The following is a 25,544-nucleotide window of genomic DNA, read 5'->3' as shown; positions in this document are numbered from 1 at the left end:
GAGCGATAGCTTAACAATTGTGACAAATGAATGTAGAGGTTCTTCACTGTCAGGACATTTAAAATGTAAACTCACATGTTCTGCTTTTTACATACCATGCTCCCAGCCCTATAAAAAAGATAATTACAAGTTAATTAAATGTACAAATCAAATGTAGGCCAATTTTAGCATGTTGTTGGAGAGAGCACAAGTTCTTAAAAGCTACCAAACATTAGTTCAGTAAAGGAAGGCGAAGAAAGGTAAAGTTCTGGAGTGGCCCTCTAGAAAGGGCCAGGTCCAACAGTGCCAGTGAGGTGTTCAGTAACAAAAAGGTCGCTGCTGTTGCAGTAATGGATATTAAATTAATATTGTGCACCAAGGTTGCCAGGAGAGGTGGTCAGAACAATAGGGGGAAGAGAATAGGGGTGCACAGGGTGACATAGGCAGAGGACACAAGGAATTTGATGAGATCTTGTTTGTAGGTATTTAACATGAGTGATGAGCAATCTATGTTATAGTGCAAACATGTGTAGTGCTAAGGGTGCACAGTGTGCTAATGGATCGAAAGATGGTGGTCTCACAGTGGGGCTCGGGAAGTTAGTTTTTGCAGACCATGCCGTACAGATATTGATATACCTGAACAACACGTTATAGAACCAGTTTTAAGCAACCCTTTCAAATGAAGAGACAGCCTCATGGCCATCCATTCTGTGAAACACCGCTTGCCATGGCTTTTGCCATTGTTCTATTTTGAGTGATTTAGCTTCCCAGGCTAACCCTCTGCCCAAGGTGGACGGCGATGACGCAGGAGTGAAGGCACTGTCCGTCTGGAAACACGAAACAGAAAACATCTCCAGCACTGTAACAAATCCTTGAATAATTCTAGAACCAAACATTGGACTGCCTTCCTCTGCAACAACCCAACTAAACCAACATTCTTCGAGGAAACTTCTAAAAACACATCTGTTCCATGTGCTCCTGAGAGGATCACAATCCAGCAACTTATGTCTCTTCACTCTAAACTCTTTTTCAGATTTCTGGCTTTTATTAATAAATTGCAGCCACTCCTGTACTTCACCCCATGGGTTATTCTATCATTTCCTTTTGATCTGTTGAATGCACACTAATGTGTTTTAGGTATATACATAAATAAAAAAGAAAATCGGCTTTCTAGGACCATTTGACCTCTAAAGGATCCAAAGTCTGAGATGAAATAGTTACATACCCGTAACAAAACACCAGCATTGAAATCTTTATAACACTTTCCTACAAACCACTCACCAATCTAAAATGGAGCTTGGGACTTAGGACCCATCGTGAAAGAGGCACAAATTACTTAGGGGCAGATTTACAAGTCCCTTGCAACACTTTTGCGCTGCCGTTGCATCACTTTTGTGACACAGTCGCAGCGTAAAAAATGCGGCCAATTAACAACATGACGCATCTAGGGAGAAGCGTCACGTTGTAAAGCCCTGCGTCACATTATACCTGAGTCTGGTATAATGTATGCAGGGTGGACGTTCCCAGTCAGGCAGGAAAGCCTTGAAAAGTGATGCAGTGAAATCTAAAGTTGCGTTGTGCTTGCGACATGACTCCAGCAATGCGTGACGTTTGCCCCAATGGATGCGTCAGAATTTCTGCCTCATCTGACAATCCGTGTGCCATGGTGCGCCGTATTGTAAATACGGCGCATCCATGGTGGCGTAAGGATTTGTCAGGGTGGTGGAGGGAAAGTGACGCATCTCTACACGTGCGTCACCTTTTTGTAAATCTGCCCTATGGTAAGTGATTTAGTAAACAGGGATATATGTGAACGTTTTCTGATATTTCCTTTTGTAAAGCCAGGGAATATTCTAAAAGTATATGTCTAAAATGTCTAGGCGGTGGAGCTGCATTTACATGTGTGGTATTTAATAAGAATAATGTACAACCATGAAGGCTCTAGAATCCAAGCTGCTGAGAAGGATTAGTCGTTGTGAGCTTATAAAGAAAAGATACGAAGCCTGACCTTGGACGTGTGATATATCTGAGATTAACATATGGGGGCATTGAATAATAGGTGCAGTGCTCTGCGCCTAGGGTTTTGTGGGCTAACATTTATAGCATTAAATGCACTTATTTTATGTTCTGGAAGCATGAGATTTCATGAGAAGCCCAAAAAAGATTCCAAGAAGTAAAGCTTGCATAAAGTTCCTTTACAACCAGAACATTTGACTGGGCTTCGGTGGTGTCTGTGAAAGTTAGGTGCTGGATAGTCTCAGCAGTTGTTGTCAACCATTGATTGCAATAATGGTGCTACCTAAACCACCGGCCAGCCCTTTCCTGTTTAAAGGCCTCATTGTTACAGAGCCTCTGGAAGGAGTGGAAGAGGTTTTGTGCATGAGAAGACAACAGAGGATAAGAGGTCAAGCAGATACGGGGTACGGCTTCAATCTAAATGCCTCACAGAGCTAAGAGCACAACTATGATTGGCTAGCAGGACCATCTATAGGAGGTTCCTGCAGGACAGATATGCTCTCTCCTGTCCTTGGAAGTACATTGTATTGTCTCTGAATGATAAATACTACTAGTTTTCATGTTCACCTCAATGCTAATGTCTGTGCGGAAAGAATTGTTGCTTTTTAACAGTTAATTGTAGCAAAAGTAAGGATTTCGTAATATTATCTTTAACATGTTTTATTTCTGTCTTCTATGTAGTTTCTCAGCCCCTGACCACGAGTACTGAAGGTAAATGCATTTCTGGATTAGCTTCAAATAATTGTATGAGTTAGTCACTTTGGAGCGAGTGGATGGCAGTAGAAATTTGAGCAGATGGGAAAACTTTCTTTTCTTAGTTATATTATTTTGGTTTCTTTGACAAAGTTTGGCAATATCTGCAGTGGAGGCTGGAGACTTTTAAAAGTGGGGGGCATTAATGGCAAATATAATCAGAGGTGTCAGCGCTGCTCTAAATAGGCCGTGTTTAATCTCATACTCCTGCTATGCCTGCCGCGATTATGCTACACGGCTAACAGAACATCAGTCAGCGATTTGAACAGACAAGATTAATGCACCATTAGTGAAGCACTATATGGAGAAAATGCATAAACCAGACTAGAAAAGTTGACTTATTTTGGAGAAGATTGAGATAAAAACAAGAGGTGATCACACGGAAATTAGGAAAAGATTGGAAGTGTTCTGGATCTTCTCCCTGGATACCCATACACGAGGCCTGAACAGTGAGATCCCTTGGAAAAATGCGATCAAATGTAGTACCTCATGAGGAACATATTGACTTTTTCCTTCTGCATCCCTCAATCAAGGTAATGTACCTTGGGATATTTTGTAACCCATGACATGCACATTCTTGTCTCTACCATGCATCAGGCTATCTTAATAGTCACTCAGGCTCACTACCATCATTAGGTCGATTTTGAGCCATGTCCAGCTATGGTTCTCAATGTTTTTGAGTTGAGCATTGGTACATAGGCAAAGGAGGAGACTTTTACCTCGGAGGGTTCACTAACTAATATTGCATAGTGGACCAGGCCAAAATGGCCTCCAGAGTATACCTTCGGGACAGCTAGACATCCACATAGTTGCGAGGCCACACCCTGGATGTGAGGTTGGAGCACAGTTTACTGCATTTAAATACTGGCACAGTTAGCCTTTCCCCAGCTAGGCTTTTTGGTCATTGTATTTCCCTTGTGGACAGCGTAATCTCAGTATCTATCGACTGGAGAACACAGGTAAAGCACAGTGGCTTACTTCTAGGATTCTAGGAATTCCCTTTCGAGGCCCTTTACCTTGAGATGCTTTTCTTAATCCAATGTATCTGGTTCTCTGCAGTACACACGGCCTCATAGTTATAATCTATTTGTCCCGATGCTCTTGTGAGGTTGGTCCCGAGTGATTGTAGAAAAACCTTTGTATGGTTTCATTCCCAATCTCAGCAGCTTATACTAGGATCATACTACTTCGATTAGATGGCCTTCTGCACTTCAGAGGTTTTTCCTTTGAGAGTTCCCCGTTGTTTTGTTGCTGTAGAACTCCTACGATAAAGAGAAGCCCTTACTTTTAATAGCACAGTGATATATTGCCACAATGATTTACCCTAATATCAGCTTTTATTAACTTCCTAGGTCCCTTCTAACCCTCCTAAACCCATCATCCTACAGCAACTTATGTCCCATTTCCTGGATTCCAAGAAGCTGAACATCCTGTTCTAGGTGTGTGAATCTCCACATCATTAGGTTTCAGACGTGCATTACCTCAGGGGTTCTTTCACGATCTGCGCAACTATACGCCTATACACGATCCATTGTTTTTCAGTGTTCTAGGGGTTCCACTGTCCTTTTTAACTGGCGGCATCTGTTTTTAGATGTTTACCAACCCATCGAGTTTGAGCATCCTCATTACGCAGATAGGTCAATATACTTATCAATGAAGGCTGGGGCAGCATGTAGCTCATTGAGCACACTCTGAGCCAGCATGTAGCTCACCCAGCACTTGGATGTGGAATAGGCACTGCTATTTGCATGGGTGTCTTTTAGCTCTAATCTAGGTATTTTAATATTACACACTGGGTGCCATTATGGAGTATGTTAGTCACTAACTAAAGAGATATTGACTATGGCCATCTGGTCTCATGGCTATTGCCCTTTGCGGGTGGTTGCAGATGGGGCGCGATCAGGCACTTAGTGGAGGTTCTTACCTGCATTAGAGATTTTGATAATCTATTCAATTTTAATATTATTGGCTCAGTAGAATGTATGATGACATTACAGGATATCTATGAAGGAATAAAAGGTCTTGTGGAGGTGCTTTCCTGAAGAAGGCACGAGTCGCCGAAACGCACATAGAAAATTTGAATGATTGAGAACTCCAGCCATTTAGATAGAAATACCAAAAAACTACATCAAGTATTGAATTATTGCAGATTATACATCAAATATTGTTTAAAGATGTGAAGACAATGTTGTAGATATTCATAAGATCAATCTTGTAAGTTGTCACTTGATTTTATTAGTGTGAAGAGGATGGATAGCTGAATGGAATGCTATGTTATGAATGCTGTGATTGTTGCATGTGGAATAATCATTTCTATTTCTCTTTTTTGGAGATATATACACTATCGACTCAAGAACATTGTTATTCTACAAGATTATAGTGCTAATATGTTTATGTTTACTTTGATGATTGTGAATAAAGTTTTGACTATAATGTATATTTTACGTTCTCTGAACCTTTAAACGTTGTATGATACGATAGAGGAATCAGTAAGGCTCCCGGGGCTGTCTTGTAGCACTATAATTCATCCAGCTGGCCTTACACACCATGCTGTTGTGGAGCAGTAATGACAGTATATTGGGAGGCAAATTCTAGAAAATGTACCATTTATCTCCATTTATTCACACTTTTTCAATGCATTTTCAGGGTGGAGCTCTATATAATCCCCAGCCATCTCCTGGTGGTCCAGGGTCACTCAATACTGTCGCCAAAACCATGCAAATCGGATAAAGACATATGATTAATTTCACGTTGCAGATGAGTTTTGCTCTGTTTTAGCCCTCCTGCCTTAGAAGGGCCTTACTGCTTTTCGTGCATATAAGGGTCTCTGCTTCTTTGCTCTGTAAATCAGGGCAGGAGCTTTTTTATATCCAAATTGTGGGAAGGGCAACGAAACAAGGTAAGTAACATAAGAGAGGCAAGATGTGAGCTTGCACCTGAACACGCTTGGGAGCTGCTGAACATAAGGGAAGGAAGGCTTGGAGTGTGAATGAGAGAGACAAGTAGTAAGAAACAAATGAAGGGGAGATCGATGCAAAAAACAGGCAGAGAGTACCATCAGTTCATTGTTCAATAGGGACGAAATCTTGGCTAGGTTTTTGTAATTAATCATATTATATTTGAGCAGACAATTCCCTTAGGCAGGCATACGTCTGACTTTATCACCGCTCCTTGAAGAAGAATTTATTCAACCCCTGAGAGTCTTTTAAGATCTTTCATGAGTTTAAATCCCTATCTGGGCTAACTCAGCCTTTTAACATTCACAGGCTAAGATATTGACTACCATTAAATTGAGTAATAATATTGACAGCCAATTACAACTACTTGGTAGTGCAACATTGTGAAACTAGCAGCTATGTAAAATGTAAGTTTTTAGTACAAGTAAGTATCACCATGCTTGCTAAGGCTTTGTTAATGCTAAAGAGCTGGCCAGTCTAGTACCCCAGTCCTCTGATACATCCAGTGCAGGAATTTGTGTTTAATCACTGGCTCACAGACTCAGATTTCAGGGTCCACCAAACCATGTATCCTTCCGATGTAGATACAAGGAGCACCACTGAGATAAGTGACAATACATATTTGACATAATGTCCAATACATCACACCACACGCAGTGATCAAATACATTACACAATCAACATGTTATTCTATTGAATATTTATATCTACCCATCATGATTTTCATGTCTGCTTTGTTAAGATACCTGAGTATCCATCTATATCACAGGGGACAGCCGTTTACCTGTGCCCTTTTTGCATTTTTCTCCCATCACTCCATAGGTATGAAATTGTGCAAAAACGCCTCTGCTGTGCAGGTTCACACCTCTGTGACAATGAAGCAACTAAACATCTGAGGGATGGTGGTTCAAGTTCAAACCGTCCCACGTGCACCACTTGTGTTCTTTTGTGCACCAATGCACTAGCACTTTGTAAAAGACAAGAGTCTGGAACACATGTCATACAGCTCTCTACAGCACTCCAAAGCCAGTGACAGGACGTGTGCCACACGCTAAATATGACTGACATGGAATAGCCTATAAGAAATCATTGTGTGGCTCAAGCCCAGTGCTTAATTTGTAAAATATTAAGTGCCAGGGCTCTGACTAGGAGGCCACTGCTGCTTGCACCACCCATCTCCCTTGTCATCGCTGCCAAAACAACTACTATCCATCTCTCTTGCATGTAAATGCGTCAGTTCAGATTATTCCAGGTCCCCAAAGCTAAACCAATGGCTGGGGAGGCAGGTATTAGCAATTTTAATGTATATTGTATGCTTAAACTACCTTTGTTCTGCACCTCTCTTAATTAGATGAGCAGCGCCACCATGTGGTGGACTGTTCTAAATATGGTGTTGACAATTTGGTGCCGGTGCCGAGCACCGGAAACCAATTAAGTGCCGGTGCTTAGCATCGGAAAGCCCCGGCTCAAATTAAGCACTGCTCAATCCATGTGGCGATAGGCTGTATTACAGGCATTGAGCGGCCAATGTAACTGTGATATAAGGCCTGTCACCTAAGGGAAGACAAATAGGGGAACACAGGCACAGGTGGACATGCTGGCAGAGCGAGTATATAAAGTAGGTTGAATGCTGCTGGTATGTGTGCCTGTGTATGTGAGGAAAGTACATATTGGTGTACTTGCACATGTGTACATGCATGAGGAAGATTGTGCAATTTGTACACCCCTCCACTACTGGTATAATGGTGACTCTAATATACTGGTGGTGAATCTTGGCATTTCGTGGGAACCCATAGCATGATGATGCCTACCCACTTTAGTATGATGACCCTGGCATACTGGTGCTCTTACTGCGAGAAATGATGGTCTGCTTCTAGTATAACGCTGGCCCTGGCATAGTGTAGGTCATTTTTGACATATTATGGGCACACATAGCATGACAGTCATATAACATGGGCCCTGATATTATGGCAATCCTTTGCTTGGTTAGGTACAATCTATCCATTTCAGTACTTGACATACTTGATGAAAGTCAAACCAAACACACATTTACGGAAAATGAAAAACCTGTTTTTAAGGACGAAAATTCATTTTTTTATGTGCTGATATTTTTTGTTTTGGGGAACTGAGTTTATTTTTCTAAAATAAAAAGCTTACATTTGATAGTGAATTGTCTGCATTTTCATAAATTGAACATCTGATCTGATTATTGCATTTCCAAAAACATATTTTAACAAACACCTTATTTTGTATTGGTGGCATCTTTCTTCAGAATAATCAAAAAGGTTACTAAAACAATCGGCATAGATTTATGGAGATGTTTAAGAACTTGCTATGATTGGTCAGCTTAGGATCTTTGTGTATCAATTTGAAAGGTTTTTGTCTATCCCTGTCAGTGTTGGACCTGTCCCTTTTTGCAGGGTTACCCCCCAACATTTTGGCTTCCTCTTGAATTTTACCACTACTTACCGGGTCTAAAGTACATGTGCTCTGTGTCTAAAATATGATGGGTAATTGGTTTCTCCATGATTGACATATTTGATCTACTACCATGTCCCTAGTATAGTGCACCAGGTGTGCCAAGGGCTTGTAAATCAAATGGTACTTGTTATACTGCAGCACTGATTGTGCCACCCACATGAGTAGACCTGCAAACATGTCTCAGTATTCAACTCCAGAGCCTGTGCGTGCAGTTTTAAACTGCCATTTTGACCTGGTAAGTGCACCCACTTGAAAGGGCCAAACCTTCCCCCTTACTACATGTAAAGCACACCTAAAGTAGACCCTAGGCAGCCCCAAAGGGCACTGTATTTAAAGGGGGGGCATGTATATTTGTGTTTTAAATGTCCTGGTAGTGAAAAACTGCCAAATTCCCTTTTCACTACAGCAAGGCCTATCTCTCCAATAGGTTAACATGGAGATGGCCTTGACACATCTTTCCAGTGTAATTTTACATTGGGAGCAGGTAGAAGATTAGAGTTTGGTGTCTCTGGGCTCCCAGTTTAAAAATACATCTTTTAGTAAAGTTGGTTTTTAAGTTGCAAGTCTGAAAATGCCACTTTTAGGAAGTTGGCATTTTCCTAATTTAACCATTCTGTATGTCTGCTTGTCTCTGAATATACGTCTGGGTCAGGGTGACAGTTGGGCTTTGTTCATTTACTCTGGACACACAAAGGGAGCTGAGGTGTGACCTGCATATCCTGATGGCCCACCACCAGGCTGATGGGCCTTCCTCAGCTAGAGTTGTGGGAGGAGCTGACACCTGCACATGAATAAGGGTGTGCCCCGTGCCTGTCCCCACACAAAGAAGTCTCCACCCCTGTAGAGTGTCTGGAGCCAAAGCAAGGAAGAACAGGGTCTTATGCACTTCAAAGACCTTTCTTTGAACTCTCCCTACTTCAAAGGCCAAAATAGGTATATGTACTGGACCTCTGACAGCATATACTCAGAACACTTCTGGATTAAGGATATTCTCTCAGGAAAAAGAGCTGTTGTACTGCAAGGAGGGACTGCCACTTTGCTGTTTGCTTTGCTGTTGTCCTGCTGCCTGCTGCTTATGTCCTGGAAGTGAGAGGACTGTACTTTGCTCTCTCCTTCCTGCTGTTTAAAGTTTCTCCAAGGGCTTGAGTTGAGCGTGCCTCCTGTTGGAAGTCTCAGGGTCATTAAAGACTTCACCTAAAGCACCTGGGCTCCTCTGCTGAGAGCCATACTCTACCAAGTGCTGCCAAATGGGCCCTTGGAAGAGAGTTTGTTCTAAAAGAAGAAACCACGTATCGACTCCAAAGATTACTTCGGAACCAATGCATCACTGCTGCCTGCACAGAAGCATTGATTCCGCTCGATGCAACAACTGCAACTTTCAATACAACCCTCGACTTTTGCCATAGCACTTCCGAAGAACCACTGCTGCATGAGTCTTGAGCACTGCTTCACCAGAATCCATGATGCACCACCCTGACACGGCTCTTGTATCAACGCTGTGGAATCGACGCATCATGGCTTGACCTTCGATACTTCATTGTCGCAGCCCCACCATTGGAGTTGATGCCTCGCCGAAAGCGACACATCACCTCCCATGCGCAATGAGCCAACCCTGGGTGCTGATTTGGTCATCGACACTGCACAGCAGTAAGGAATCGAGGTATCGCACCTGTAACCAATGTATCACCTCCCCTGCCCCTTGCATCCTTTCCAGGTATTAGCAGCTCGAAGTCCCTACACCGCCTCCAGGAACTGATGCATCACTCGCTACAGTGACGCCTCACCTCCTTTGCGCAATACACAATCCCGAGCGCCAACATGCCAATTGCCTTCCATAGCAGTAAGAAACTGACGCTTCACCTTCTTTAGCTACACCTCACCTCCCCTGAGCCATACATCGTCTTTGATTTTTTAATCATCCAAGGTACTGTTCCAGGGTCTGCGTGAATCCTGTATCTAGCCCGCGCTCCATTACGGTCGGAGTGAACTTGTGGTTTTGTCCTGTTCATGCTCAACCAAGTGGCACCTGTAAAATTGTATATAAGTCCTATAAAACGTAAACTAATCTGACCGATTTCTATTTGCTTTGTGATTTTCCATATGCTACAACCTATTACAAAAGTACATTTAAGAAGAACATCCAAACCTGTTGTAAATCTGTATGTAAATCTAATCACGTTTTGACCAATTTTACTGGGCAGATGAAGTATGTGCACAACATGGGACTCTAAGGCGCCGATTAGGATGGCGGTCAGACGACCGTCATACTGCCATTGTTGCAGAAAAGGGACCGACAGACAGATATTCGCTGGTCCCACCTGCCAAATTAAGATTCAACCTCCATGGAGGTGGTTGGTAGCATGCCTATTTGTATTGAGGCTTGTGCTGTGGCCCGAACAAAGGCCTCAGCACAAGCCCCAATGCAAATAGGCATGTTTTCAAACATCCCTGCATCTTGTGGCAGGCACCATGCGTTGCTTGCCACACGATGCAGGGATGTTTAGGGCCCATAGTGGAGGGCCACGGGGGGACTGGGGCCCTGCTAGGGGCCCCAAAAAGGCCTTCCCACCAGCCTTTTCACGTCAGAAGGACTGACATTAAATGGCTGGTAAAAGGTGGATCGTAATCCCCACGGCAGTGCCTGAGAAGGCACAGCCTCCATTGTGGGGGATGCGATCGGACTGATGGGCTCTTTGAGCCCTTCAAAAGCTGTTGGTCGATCCCTGGGTTGATGCGGCCGTACGGATCGCATCCTAATGTGGCTGTGAGACTGTGGTTAGGGATGTCGGTGGGACCGAAACCAATGGCAAGTTAGTGTTGGTCCCACCAACATCATAATCGGCCCTTAAGTCCTCAGCTATACTTTTGAGGCTTCCGATATCCTTCCAGTTTGGATATCTTTGATCTGTGTCTAATTTTGACAAATATGATTTAAAATATTCTATTTGCTACTTGTTTACCCCCGAAAATAAAACCACTTGCATGCTTCAAAATACCAATGTTAGTTCACCTTTTCTTTTCCAAAACTACCATATCCAACATACAACTCCTCCACCCAACACTTATTTGTCATTGCTGGGGACCTAACCTCCCAAAACATATGCTCCTAGCTAAGGCCATCCCCACCACTTCATTTGGTGCCTGGCTTGCATCACTTTCAATGTTATCATTTACATCCTGTCTTTAAATACACAAAAAATCTTGTTTCAATGTATCTGCCTGACTTATTTACTTTATATCGTCCTTTCCATGCTTAGGTCCATCTGGGCAGGATTTCATTTATTGCACCCCCCCTACCAGCCATGTTTCCTATAGCTTTAGGTCTTTCATTCTACTACGCTCAAGGATTTGAAACAATCTTAGTCCTACTATCCAGTTTTCTCAAACATTTTGTGACTTCCAAAAATCGTAAAAGATATTTACCACACCTATAACAGTTAGAGTAAGTACCTGTGTTACATTTTTTGTGCTCTTGTCAATTAAATAAATATATAAGCCCAATCGATGGCATGACCTTCCCATTTATTATGGACATTTAAAGAATTGCTACAGAATATGGGTAGTTATGCTTATACAGTCATGAGTCTGAGGGATAAATGCTTATTTGGAGTATGATTTTAAGAAACAGACTCCTGAATCTCACAAGATATTTATTTGTGTTCACAGGTTATACAACAACCACCCCGATAACGGGAACAGTTACAGGTAGGTTGATTTTTCTAACTTTCTTGTAGTCAGTACTTTCATTTTTCTCACTCTTCTGAGCACAACATGCAGTTAGGTAACAAATAGAATAGCTTAGACATTACTATATAACCTTGGGCTCTGTTTTGGTTTTGCTTCCCTCTGATAGGCACTTTTTAAACATTCTGGAAAACTACCTTTCTGGATCCTTCCTAAATAGGGTTGCATCAGTGACCTTAAATGCTAACAATCCCATCATAATGGAACCATTAACATTTGTTAGGTGGACCAAGAACATATTTCACGTGGCACCTACTCACCAGAGAACTAAGGCTGATGAATGTGCATCAGCTGGTCCAAATATAGTAATGCTATATCGAAGAGATGTGGTTTAGGGAGCTACATTGCAACCTATCTTTCTCACATAAGAAAATCGTATTGGCCTAGACTGTCTGACACTGCCCACTTCACTTGAAGTGAAGTAAATCTCAGTTGGCCCTACAGTACACTGTATTTCATTTTTTTTATTATATTTTAATTTCTTAGCCACTTGTAAGTACAATAAGAACAAAAAAATACATAGCAAAGAAAAGTAGTACACTGTATTTCCTGGTGCAGAAGGTCCCTTGTTTGTACCAAGACATTCTTAGATGAAAGGCGGCAACCTTTCCCTCCTCAGGTATGAGTTATGACTGAGAGTTAGTGGGCAATATGCTGAACAGATGGACAATTGCAGCTTGATCGAAAGAGGGAGTTATCCCAGTGCTAAGCAAAGGGACGGGGTATACACAAGGAGAAAAAAGAAACAAAATTCCCTATAATCTGAAATCAGGAGGGCAAAACACCTCACCGTGGACCAAGTGTCTATGTTGGTATGTTGCTAATCTAACATAAGTATGAGACAAGTGTCTATGTAAGAGAACACCTAATCTAGCAGTTTTAAAGACCTGGCATCGACGTTTTTACATTGGCGACACTGTGCTCTGGACTTGAAGGGTGAAAAAAAAGTCAGAGCTGTATCTTAAATTTTAACTTCCAACCCGTGTAATCTCAATATGACGGTGGCTCTAACGGACAGAGAAGGTATACCGATTGGCAAAGTTGTAAGGCTCTATTTTTGTGGCCTCTCGGTGGGACAAAAGGCACCACAGAATCTATTATCGGAACATAATCCAACTCATTATAAGATCTGTTGAAAACTTTTTTAGTCCTGAAGAAGGTGAAAATATCAAGGTGTCACGAAACGCTGCGTCAACTGTTTTTAAAGTTTTTTAACCCATTTGTGTGATATATTTTAAATGTAACCTCTGTTGGGAGGCGTGTTATTATATCCATTGAATGAATGAGTGATTTATTCTGTATGTTTATAAACATACTTTTATTCTAATAAATTCCTCTTTTACATATTTCAAAGAAATATTTCTGTGCCGGATATTCCTCATGCTAGATTAGGTGTTCTCTTACATAGACACTTGTCTCATACTTATGTTAGATTAGCGACATACCTACATAGACACTTGGTCTATGGTGAGATGTTTTGCTCTCCTGATATCAGATTATAGGGACTGTTGTTTCTTTTTTCTCCCAATTGCAGCTTGAGACAGGGTATGGGGCTCTAGACGGACAGGCATGGGCCAGCTGCAAGTTATACAACTTCACCACATTGTATACTACCAATCTTTGTAAGATTATTCTCTTTTACCCTCTACAAATGGAGGGCAAAGAAATGAAGTCCTTGACTGCAAGCTATCTCCAAAAGATCTTTTTCTGTACATTTTTGGAAGAATTGCAGAGATTGTATGAGAATGTGCAAGATGTTTTTATTATTTCCCTGTCAGTAATTCATGCCAGGCCTTCCATGCGCTATGTTTAGTATCTATGTCTTATGCACCAAAGGCAGATGGTGAGGTATATTAAAAACAACTCCAAATTAGAAGCCAGCGCAAATCATTTCACACAGCACTATCTTCTATTCTTGAAGAGTGTTCAGCTTGATTGTGGCTATGAGTATGCTCTACAATTATCATACATACACATTCTCCAACAGGAAATTAATTATGGTATTTACAACACCTGTCTTTTTATCCTGAGACTCTAAAATCTTTAATTTCTTGCAATCACAATTAAAATGTAATCATCCTTTGTACCATCTAATTGTAAACATTAACTTATCACACAAATGAGACCCCAGTCCCACAATCAATGTAAGGCCTAATAGGAGACTAGGACCAGAATGCTCTACCCCCCATCAGTATGTATTTATGTGTGTATATGTATAGCGAAGCATTGCAATTCCATGTTATTGAGCCAGATTTGTACTGTTTCTTGTTTGCTGTTCTTGGCAAATAACAGGAATTCTGTCCTAGTTGGGTTAAACTTCAAGTAGACACTAGGCTTCCAGGTCTGGATAATGTGCAGGCAGTGCCCGAGGAGTTGAATGTCTGAAGCAGAAGAGACTTTCAAGTAGAGTTGGGTATCATTGGTATTTTTATTAACCTTGATGCTGTTATCTCTGAGTAGACAGCAAAGTAATGGATGGAATGCTTCAATTAATCTTAATCACTGGTAATTACTCTGAGTTGCATCCCAGTCCATCATTATTGTGCACACTATGTCACCTCAGTTTGGACAAAGCCATTTGCAAATCAGCCATGACCCTGCTCCAATGAGAACAGTCCAGCCTGAACTGCCGGGCCAGGTTCTCCCTGAACCAGAACATAATGTGTTCCCGTTCAGGGGGGACCAGACCTGGCAATTCTGGAAGGACTGTTCCCATTGGAGCAGGGTCAAGACCGACTTGCAATATAGAAGTAGACAAAAACGTGATTGATGGAATGCTTGAATTAATCTCAGCCACTGGTAGTTACTTGGGTCACATTCCAGTCCATTGTTACTTTGCACACCATGCTAGCTCAGTTTGGACCCAGCCATATGCAAATCAGTCTTCATCCTGCTCCTACTGGAACAATCCTGCCTGAACTGCCAGGCCAGGCCCTCACTGAACACAATGTGTACCTGTACATCTCCTACATACCAGCTGACACCTGAAAGACCTTAATTTGCCCATCCCTACAAGTCCTACTCTTGTTCCTCATCAGCTTCAACCTTGAACTCTCTAAACCAGGACAGATTTTTAAAACTAAAACAACAACTTCCCTAAGGGATTCCTTTAATGTAGACCTGCAGGTCAGATCTCTGTTCTCTCTCTCTCCTCTTTAGATCTCACAATATTTACAAAGTCACTGTCTTCAATGCTTGGTGTAGATTGAAGGCTAAGTAGTCACCAAAAATTCCATATGATACCTACAACTAATGTAAAATGTGCACATACTATCTCTCACTCATCTTTCCTTCTTTACACTGGTAAATGGTGCAACCTATGACACCATAAGAGCACCACTCTGGCTACTCATCCAGAGCACTAAAATGTCTCTCTTACAGGACTTATTGAAAGTACAACACTAATCCAACCAAGCACTCCTCCGTTGTGTAGCATGATATATTTCTGATAATTTGCTTTAATTTCCTACTATGGGATATGAAGTGCGAAACAAAGTTAGGCCTTTAAGTGGGTCGGGTACTGCCAGTACTCAGCACCGGCAGCTCAAAAAGCAGGTGTTGAGACGGGTCCCTCCCGGGCTCTCCATTTTCGCCCTCAGCCTCAGGGTAGAAAAAAAATCTTAATTGTGCAGCAGTTCACTGCTTTTGATGGAATGTTTTTTTTTCTTGCAGTTCCTTATTGTGCGGACTCGAAGCACTTTACATGAGCACCAGTTACATTACACAAGGACATATTCATTATTTTTTTTGCTTTTAGGTAGGCACGGCGAGATTAAGTGATTTGCCCAGGATCACAGGATGTTGAGCCGACGCCAAGACTCCAACCTTCTTCCCCAGCTCCAAAGTCAGCAGCTCTAGCCGTTATGCCACAACCTTTCACACAAGAACGAAAGCATTTTCAATATTATACATAAAGAAGCCATGTTTGTATGTTGTATATTTATCTTATGCAACAAGCAACCATTGACAAAGTCAATAGTCCTAGCTTGCTGTAGGCGTAATGTTACTTGTTGGTTTCATTTATCTTGAGGCAATGACAGAAGCAGCAAGATGTCGGAAGACACACTATGATTACCACAGATTTTTAGCTTAAATGTTTTAAGCCACGCCCTTAATTACATTGGTCACGCCCCTTTGAGAGCCCCCCACCGGTTTTTCATCCCATTTAAAGCACTGTGCAAAATCAAACAGAGTACAATACAATACAATACCAAAGTAATAAAATGATTAAAGTCTTAGTCCTGTAGAAAACAATACCCCATTTTTAGGGCTATCATCAACTCGGTGGCTTCTTTACAGATTGCTATCTGCAAAATAAGAACTGTATAGTTTTTATGTTACTTAATGCTCCTTCACAAGCTTGTCACAGACTTAGAACCAAAAGGATAAAAATACACGAACACTACTAAGAGAGGTTGGAGAAAAACATAAAATAGGATTACAAAATTATCACAAAACATTTCCAAAAGTAAGAATTGTTCTAGGGTATCCTATGAATGTCTATGCATAATCAGAAATTGTTTACTGCCAGAAAAAGTGCCACAAAGTGCTGGAATTCTTCCTCATTCAGGATGGATGTTATTAGAAGTGGGAACCTGTCCTCAAATCTTTTAACTCTTCAAAACCCTCAAGAATACAAACAAGTATCCTCTGAACAAACCTGAATTTGCAGTTCAAACCATTGGCTATTTATGTTACTTGTGTAATATTAAACACCAATGTCCTTATTTAGACACTGCCAGATGGCCTGATGCTTCCACCAGGGGGGTGATCTTCCCTAGCAAAGCACTATGCTATTTAGAGAGCCCCCATAGCTGGCGGGGTCCTCTGTGCTGTAAAGCGAGCCGCTGGCAAAAAAATTCTGAGAGACGCCATATTTAAATTGCCAATTAGGCATTTATTTTTGCTGGGAGAAAACAAACTCAAAGCAGGAGTGTGTTTTCTCTGGGAAAAAAAACAAATGGCCCCAATACTGATTATCCTTGCGCTGTAGGGGGAGGAGACAGGCAATGCAAGTGAATGAAAGTTACCTGCTGTCAAAACAAATAGGTAACAACACTAACCCAGGGATCACAGGAGTGTGAGGGTCCATATGAATCCCTATTTGGATTTGATTGGTTCCCCTGGTGAGTGGACTGCTGGGGCAGGAATTGCAGTCACTGTAGCTCTCGTTACTAACTCGTATTTAATGTCTAGTTTTGCTATTGTTTTAGTCTCTGTTTCTTTGCAATGCCTCATAACTTTGGCCCCTCCTGCTGGAGATAGTCCCACATACCATTGTAAACTTTTCCAACCCTTTACTTTCTCCAACAGGGGAATATCCTGTTGCTAGACTTGTTGATGGCTGGAGTCGCTGTGCCGGGCGTGTAGAATTATACAATGATGGAGCCTGGCAACCAGCATGCACTTCTCAGTGGGGAATGAGTCAAGCACAGACCATATGCGACATGCTCAACTGTGGAGAGCCGATTTCTGCCCCAAGTGCCAATTGCCTTGAATACGGGCCATGCCAGTCATACTGTCCAAGCAGCAGCGGGAATGGTCTTACCAGCAGCCAATGTGAAGAAGCAGCAACCATCTGCGCAGGTATGCTTTCCTTGGAAGTCATGGCCCTTCACGGACCAACAACAACTTGAATGGTGGAATTTGTTTGATGTAAATGTAACTGTCAAGCTTTACGATATTATGACTAATGATGTTATTAAAGCATGTTTAGGCCCCAATTTTCTTTAGGTAACTGTTCTAAGGTATAGCGAGATAGTTTCAAAGGATCACACATCGGGGCATATTCTCAAGGACTCATCGCCGATTTAGCGGCACTTTTCCGCCACGAAAGATGCGAAAGATTTATCGCCCTATTCACAAGCCTGTGCTAACAGGTGACATCGTCAGTTTACCTGCGATAGCTGCAGCTAAAAACATCGCCAAGGCTGACAGCGACAACTAATGCAAATCATATGCAGAGAAGGCGTTCCCGTCCAAAAACTCACGATAACACCACTACGCGATATCCTCAACGACCAGCCAGATCGGCGATGTGGTCGAAAAACAGGCGATAAGGCACGTTGTCAGCAGGTACTTAAGACCTGCTTTTTTCTGGTCTTAAGTAGGACGAAAACCTAACCTGCAGTAGAAAGGGAGCCCAGCCCAGAGCCACATCTGAAGACCAACAGATGCCATGGAGCTACTAATCATGCAGCTTGGAGACCAAGAGGGACACAACACCCACCTCCAGTCTGCATTGCTGCTTTCCAGTTGTTAGCGAGTTTCAGCTTGGTTTTGCACTTCACATCATTCCAGCGCTTCTTGCAGTCGTCCACTTCCCTTCTCTCACTCAGACTGCATTCACCTTGGCCAAGATGGACTGCCATATTACATTTTTAGTTGCCAATGACAGAGTGGACGTGATGAACAGTTGTTGGTGGTGTTCAATCACCTCTGTAATCAGTATCTTGTTTTCCTGCGGACTGAATCATGGGTTCCTCTTCTTCTTCTCCTTGCCCTTCTCCTTCCCTGAGGTCCCTGACTGGTCCTCCGGGGGGGGGGGGGGGGGGGGGGGGTTTCTGGGTTTCTGGTTGGCCTCTGTAGTTGCTCCATTTTCCTCCATGGTGCTTCTCAGTTGTTTGTGTTTTTGCAGCTTTTATGGTGATTTTTCCTGCCTGACGTGGGAATAGCAAGCCTGGGGCTGCTTATCACTGATTTTTGTATCGCTGTTGAGCCCATTGCCACTTTTTTCACGTTCGGCTTTCCTTTTTTTATCGGCGTCCCGGTAATTTTAACGCGGACATTTGACATGATAGCGGGAAGCTAACGCCTGGTGCTGGCATGAAGTGAATACGCCGTTAACATGGCGTTAGTTTCCCGCGATAGACGGCATTATGTAAAATTGCGTTAACCTAGGTTGGCGATAATTATCGCCCGTTCTTGATAATATTCCCATCGTGTTGACATGGAGAAGACAAGTTTAGAATTGAGGCTGCTAAGTATCAGAGCATAAGATTTAACCAGTAGAACAGTCCCTTCTGACTGGACTGTTTTGCACACCGCCTGGCAGGTAAAGGGGCATCCCGTGGGCTGTAGACTCTTCACGGCTTGCTATGTGACTATCCTCATTTTCGAGTCTCCAGCCTTGCAGGAAGCCAATTTATTTTCCAAATGGCACCGCACCTCTCAATCTAATCCTAAAGAACCATGGCATAGCTGCTAGGACGGCTCTGTTATTGCTCCCCTATCCAGAGCTGTAATAAATACTGTTTCTTCCATAGACTTATTCCTGTGCTATTGTAAAATATGGATAATGACCAATGTGGTTGTCCCCTCAACAGTTTGGGCATAATTTATCACCCGACAACCTTTTGGTTCCTGTGGGAAGGCCTTGCTACTCAGAAGGTGTTCGGCTCCTGACCCCTTCATGTTGGTTATATCGAGAGGTCATCATCAACATTTTTTGTTAATCTAATATATCAGGCTGAACCGCTTACCGAGCGCCGATAACTGGAATTTCCCTTTGCAAATTCGGAATTTTTTTCCTTTCCCTGAGTACTTGTGAGCCGCTTAGCAGTCGTTCCACACCGTGAATGATATCATTCGGCTCATCTTAACATTCGAAACTGGACTTTTCACCTCTCCAGTCGGGGTGTGAGATATCCCTTGCTCCTTCCATACTGTGCCTCAGAGGATGTTTTCTCCCATCATTGTTTCTCACTTCCGAGACTCCTGTGACTTTGGGTATCAAGAAATGCTATTGTGTGGGTTCTACTGATGAAGGCACTTCTGTGCCGATATGCAGGTAGACACCATTTGGTTCTTAGCCATAACTGCTCATTGGAACGAATTTGTTTTCTGACTCACCCATTGTCCAGTGCTTAATTTGTAAAATATGAAGTGTAGGCGCTCACATTTTTTTAGGAGGCCATGCCCACTTCCCCAGCTCCGCCAACAACCGCCAGAGGCCCCACCCACTTCCTTTATTGGCTCCAGCCACATCCACAAGCCTAAACACATTAGTGCTACCTCCTCACATCTTGAGTCTGCAAGAAGCTGAAGACCTCGTTCTTCACATAAGCACCTCGAGGACCTCAAACCTACACACCTGCCCAAGGGCCTGGATACCCTCTCGGGTGATTAGTACGCTAGACGAATCAATGTAACATAACATATTAAAACATATGCGAAGCCTATGACAACAACTTAAAAGTGAACTTAAATGAGAGAATGTATTTAAATCTCAAAATGCAGCTTTAGAAGGTTCGTTTGAGGACCTGGGGCAGCTTTATAAACTAAAGAGAATGTGCTTGTACTGTGCTGTTTAAAAGAAAGGAATTGATTAATTAAATGAGAAATGGATGAAAGGAGGAGGGACAAAGAAAAGAATTTGAAAGGAAGACATGAAGGGATAGAAGGAATGAGGGAGAAAGGAAGTGAATGTTTTGTGATGGATGAATAGAAAGGAAATGAGGAAGAAAAGCAGAAGGAAGGGTTGAGGATAAGAAAAGAAGAAATTAAAGAAGGGATGAAGGAAGGAGCAGGAAAAAAAAGTAGGAAACGAAGGAGGAAGATGGAAGAAATGCACAAAGGGAAGGACAAAGGATGGTGAATGAATAAGGGTGTAAGGAAGCAAGAATGGAAAGAGGAAAGAAGGCATGGCTGGAGGTGCTGAGGAAGAGAACAAGGAAAGAAAAAGATGGCACAAAGGAAAGAAAGGAGGTCAGGGTAATGGATACCTGTATGAAAGGTACTGGGTCAAGGAGGGTCAGAGGGCTGGTCAATACTGCAAAGAAATTGAAAAACAAAATATTAAAATACATATCGGCGTCCTTAACACACCATTTATGCTTGTAAAGCACATATTAGCCAGAGGGGTGGTCTTGACACAAATTAAAATTGTTGCTATCCAGCTCTATGGCACTCATTTTATCGACCTAAGAAAGAAAAAAGACTGAGTGGCCACACCAAGATTTAAATTGATGGCCCTGACATCAAACACAGATTCCTGGAGTGGATATAAATAATATGCTCACGAAGGAAAAGCATAAAAGAGAGCGTGAGGAAGCAGGAGAAGTCTGAAGGCAAAGATAGATACAGTAGACAAAGAATGTGTAGAGAAGCGGAAAGCAGAGATGCAGAGATTGAGAGTGCAAGACTGAATTTGAACACGATGAGAATAAAAAGTGGAAAGAGGAAAAAGGCAAGGGAAGAAAGGCGGACATCGGGGAATATATGAAAGGAAAGTGAAAGGCAAAGAGAGGCAGATGAAAAGGCGGCGATTAAGAGGAAATATGGACAAATGGAAGATAGTGAAGGAAGAATGAAGAGAAGGGAAGGAGTGAGGTGTGAAGAGGAGAAAGAAAAGCAGATACAGAGGGAGAGCAAGAAAAGAGTACACCTCCCCTTTATTACCTATACAGTAATTCATTATGTAAAGTTGGGGGGTGATACGTCTGTATCATTCATTGGCCTGTCTCACCAAAGCAATTCATTAACTGTGTTAAGGTTTTATGCCATCAAAAGATGTTTTGTGGCATCACAATTGGTACTCCTGCTAAAAGATAAAAGTGTCAGTTAAAGGCCCGAGTTCAGGGCAGAGGTGGCACAGCAGAGCTGTGAGTGAAGGGGCCACTGCCCAGCCAGTGAGAACTGCGGATCAGGAGAAAGCAGAACTGGCAGAGACCTGGGGATGCACTGATGCTCTGGAATTAGCAGAAAACCCGTGTGGGTTTATTGTGCTGTGGCAGTCGGGGGAGAGCTGGAAGCAGGCATGAGGTGCCTCAGCAGAGCTGAGCTCGGCAAGGCCTTCCCACATTTTTGTTACCAGTGTTGTGTAGGTTCCTAAACTGAGCTGCAGCATTAGGGGTCACTGATGAGACCAGGACTGCACATCCTGGGCACAGGCACCCTCTGAAATATCATCACTTGGTGCAAGCTAGACTGAGGCCCTCCCACCTCTGGGCTCAGGTACATTGCACCAATGGCCACTATGCCCCTGCTATCATCTATTAGGACCAACTTGTCTTGCTTCTGTTCCTCACTGTTTTTCATGGTTTCTTCCAGTTCATAATGTGTACTTTGTGAAACGCACGCACAGTCCTGTGTTTCAAACTCAAGAATACTCATATTGTCGACCTAGAGGATGAAAGACTGCATGGCCTTGCCAGGTTTCAAGCTTATGACTAGGAGGCCAAACACAGATCGATGCAATGAATGAATTACTCCACTGACTCACCAGACCCTGCTTCCAGGCACTCTCTCCATCATCATATGACTTGGAAATTGCTGACTTTCCTGCTATTTTCTCAACAGTGCCTAGAATTATTTTAGGCTAATGGAAATACCAACTCCCTAAGCCACATATCTGAAGTGTTTAATCTTTTCTATTATTTCCATGGGTTTTTGAAACTCACCCTTCCAAAACTTGAAATAATTGCAGACTACACTATGTCTCACAGATTTTCAAAGTTTTGATTCTAATAGTAGCTCAGTCTCCTGCATGGCATGTGCCCTGCTTGGGCACCTTCCACACCAGGCTAAAGACAGCCCAGCAGCCATGGAAAGACTTTGTGTAGGCCCTTTGCGTGACTGGCATGAAAACAAGGAAAAAACACCATCTCTACGTGCAGCACACTGACATGGCAGTTGTTGGACGCTCCCATTGCCCATTTACCACCAATAAATATCACCACATAAGCAACACTCTTGACGCAGCCCGCCATTCAAAACGTATAGTGCTATGAGAATGACATATTTGCCAGTACAGCTTCAAACTTGTGCACTGAATGTGACATCACGCCTGGCAGGAAATGGTACCCCGGATCGTACAGCTCCTAAGAAGCATGCTGTAGTGTCTTAGAAGAACTCTGAGCATGTTTTGGAGGATGGGAGGGGGGTGGTGAAAATAACTCACGCTCAAAACCTGCATCACGATTATTTCCCTGCAGAATTATTTAGCGCCTTCTCGACTGAAGGTATTGGAGCGCTTTACATGAGTGACCCGGGCTCGGCAAGAATTACCTCAGTGCAGACGCGCATGCCAGTAGTGAGCAGCATTTAATGCCAGGTGCGAGTGAGCAGTTGTGCTGAACGGTTTCAGTTTCTATTCTCTGACGTTCACTTCAACTACATGCACTGTCCAGGGGCACGTAAATAAAATAATTTTCAGACCTGCTGGTGTTTGGGATCTGTGCTGAATTAGGTTAGGTGACTGCAAACTTCAGGTGAGTGGAGAGCAGAACTTGGGTGGCACCGCAGGAACTCACAACCCAGCCTGCACCTGACTCTGCCATCGCACATGTATACTTCTGCGTATGCATGGTTCTCAGAGTGTCTGTTATTTTGCTTTTGTGCCACTTGTATGGTTGTTGTTGGCCCTTCCAGTACATGGCCTCAGCCGCTCGGCTGGTCTTGGTGTTAGTGCTCTGCACGCAAAGCATGTGATCCGGTGTTTCTTTGACCCACCCGTCCCCAGCCTGATTAAAAGTAAAAACAAGCGCAAGACTTAGCCGAAGAACCCAACACAAGACAGGCCCCACACCCACATAACGAGGAGACTGGGTTGGATTGGAATCATTCGGCGTGGATCAAATTGGAATTAACCTGCTGAATGTTTATGAATATTTAACTCTGTCCATCCCTACATAGACCCGGCCCTGAGAAATAAGTGTCGGTGCTCAGCACCGGAAAGCACCGGCAAAAATTAAGCAACATCGTTTTAATTATTGATGGTCATATAATTTAGACTGATCAGTTACTTCAGGACCAATCATATTTATCAAGTTTTGAGAAACTACACTGCTATTTGTATGGCTAATGTCAATGAGTATGTTTATGTATATTTTTGTCTTCATTTTAAAGAATGCTTGAGTGAATGTAGACACGATTATAGTAAGAATGTGGATTTATCTATAGTTAATATGTATTGTACTACTTTTATAAAATATATTTTGTACTTACTGAGATCATGTTCCTTCAGGTTTAATTGTGAATTATTGTCATTTCTTGATCCTTTTTTGAGTTGCCTTAGGTCTTTCCACTTGTACTGTGAGGCTAAGACATGGCCTCTCAGGAGACCAGGCATGGCCTTACTGTACAGTGGCGGGACATGCCATGAGATGAAGAGGTTAAGGCATGGCTTAGAGTTGTAAGAAGCGGCTGAGATTAATTCCACCATCCTCCCTGTCACTTTTTACTAGGCCTGGGTGGAATTTTAATTATGATGGAATAGTAATAGTAATTTCAGTATTCCTGCATTAGTCTTTACCATGGGATTACCATTAATAATAATATTACTCCTACTCACGTAATTAAGAGTAAGATGGGGGAAAGAAAATCCTATCACAAGAGCACATTTAGCAAGCGCAAGAAGCTACTCACACTCACTATTTGTGCTCTGCTGCATTTAGCCCTATTTCTTAGCACTAAATTCATCCTGGGTTCAATTAGGATGCAAGGGTGAATTTATGCACTAAGAGAAAAGCGCTAAATTTCGGGAGTGAGGTGGGCGAAAATTCTAACCAAAGAGCACATATAGCGAACATCTGCTATTTGTATTCTGTTGCATTTAGTGCTATTTCTTAGCGTAAAAGTATCCTTGCGTCCATTTGGAATGCGGGGAGGGCATTTTTTTGATCACAAATTGCGCTAAATGCAGAATTCTCTTCTTGCGTAGTTCCACATACTTTTGTGGAACTGTTAGGTAGTTCCACGTGATTATGCTACATGAACATGTGTGAATTATGCCCACCCCTACCTTTTTATACATTTTTTATGTCTTGACATATAGAAGCCAGACGTAAAAACATAACACAGTATACAGTGCTCTGAATCAGCCCTAGTCATCCATTGGTTTGTTCAGGTCACGCCCTTTCTGCCAGTACTTTGAAGCTCAGTGCTATGCATCAATTCCTACATATATAAAATTCCTATATATATAAAACTAATATTTCAAATGTCTTTAAAGCTTTAATATGATATTCATTATATAGCCACTGATTTCACAGAATGCTCAAGCTTAGTCTCACTTTCATGGAGAGAATGCTGATTTTGCAAACAGCAATTATAGAGTTGGACAATTTGTGCTCAACCCTTCAACCTCAATATTAGGAAGCATTAGTATGGCCAGTACCCAGGACTTTAATGTTCTAATGCAGGCAAACATAGACATGCTCAAATGTGCATCATGAATGTCTGTTTGCCTGTGTTAGCATATTAAAGTTAGCCCTTCTAGTTTGCCAGTGCTTGTTTTGTTCCTCAATGATACACATTAGGAATATACCTAAGCGTCTATTCTGTAGCTTATTGTGTCATAGGTCTTAAGCTGCACCTCACTGATGAGGTCAACAAGGCGGAAACCTGTCAGAGGGTTCCTGGTCACAGATTACATGACCTGTCAGTTCTAGGTGAACTATTCCCATTGGAGCAGCATCAAGGCTGATTTGCAAATGACTGGTCACACTTTGTAGTGAGCTGGCAAGTAAAGACTGAAAGGAGACCAGGGTAATATCATTGGCTGAAATTATTTCAAGAATTCTACAGATTGTCAAGCAGCAGATCAGGGCCTCACAATCTTTGAGCAAGACGTGAAATTCCAGTCCGTTTGCAGATGTAGGATATTGTTGAGGA

The 25,544-nt window shown here is 42.5% G+C and overlaps 1 protein-coding gene across 4 annotated transcripts in view; it reads left to right on the top strand.

Annotated features, from left to right (window-relative positions):
• LOC146866845 (scavenger receptor cysteine-rich domain-containing protein DMBT1-like) overlaps nucleotides 1-25,544 on the top strand; it is a 398,665-nt gene that overhangs the window by 37,547 nt on the left and 335,574 nt on the right. For all 4 annotated transcript variants that reach the window (XM_085602310.1, XM_085602301.1, XM_085602292.1 and 1 more), the window contains exons 5-7: nucleotides 2,677-2,706; nucleotides 11,853-11,891; nucleotides 17,244-17,516. In XM_085602310.1, coding sequence (XP_085458436.1) covers nucleotides 2,677-2,706; nucleotides 11,853-11,891; nucleotides 17,244-17,516 — 342 coding nt within the window. The remainder of the gene's footprint in view (nucleotides 1-2,676; nucleotides 2,707-11,852; nucleotides 11,892-17,243; nucleotides 17,517-25,544) is intronic.

This window comes from Triturus cristatus, chromosome 1_2 (assembly GCF_964204655.1).
Source record: "Triturus cristatus chromosome 1_2, aTriCri1.1, whole genome shotgun sequence".
NCBI classification, from domain to species: domain Eukaryota; kingdom Metazoa; phylum Chordata; class Amphibia; order Caudata; family Salamandridae; genus Triturus; species Triturus cristatus.
This window is presented reverse-complemented; position numbering and strand designations above follow the sequence as displayed.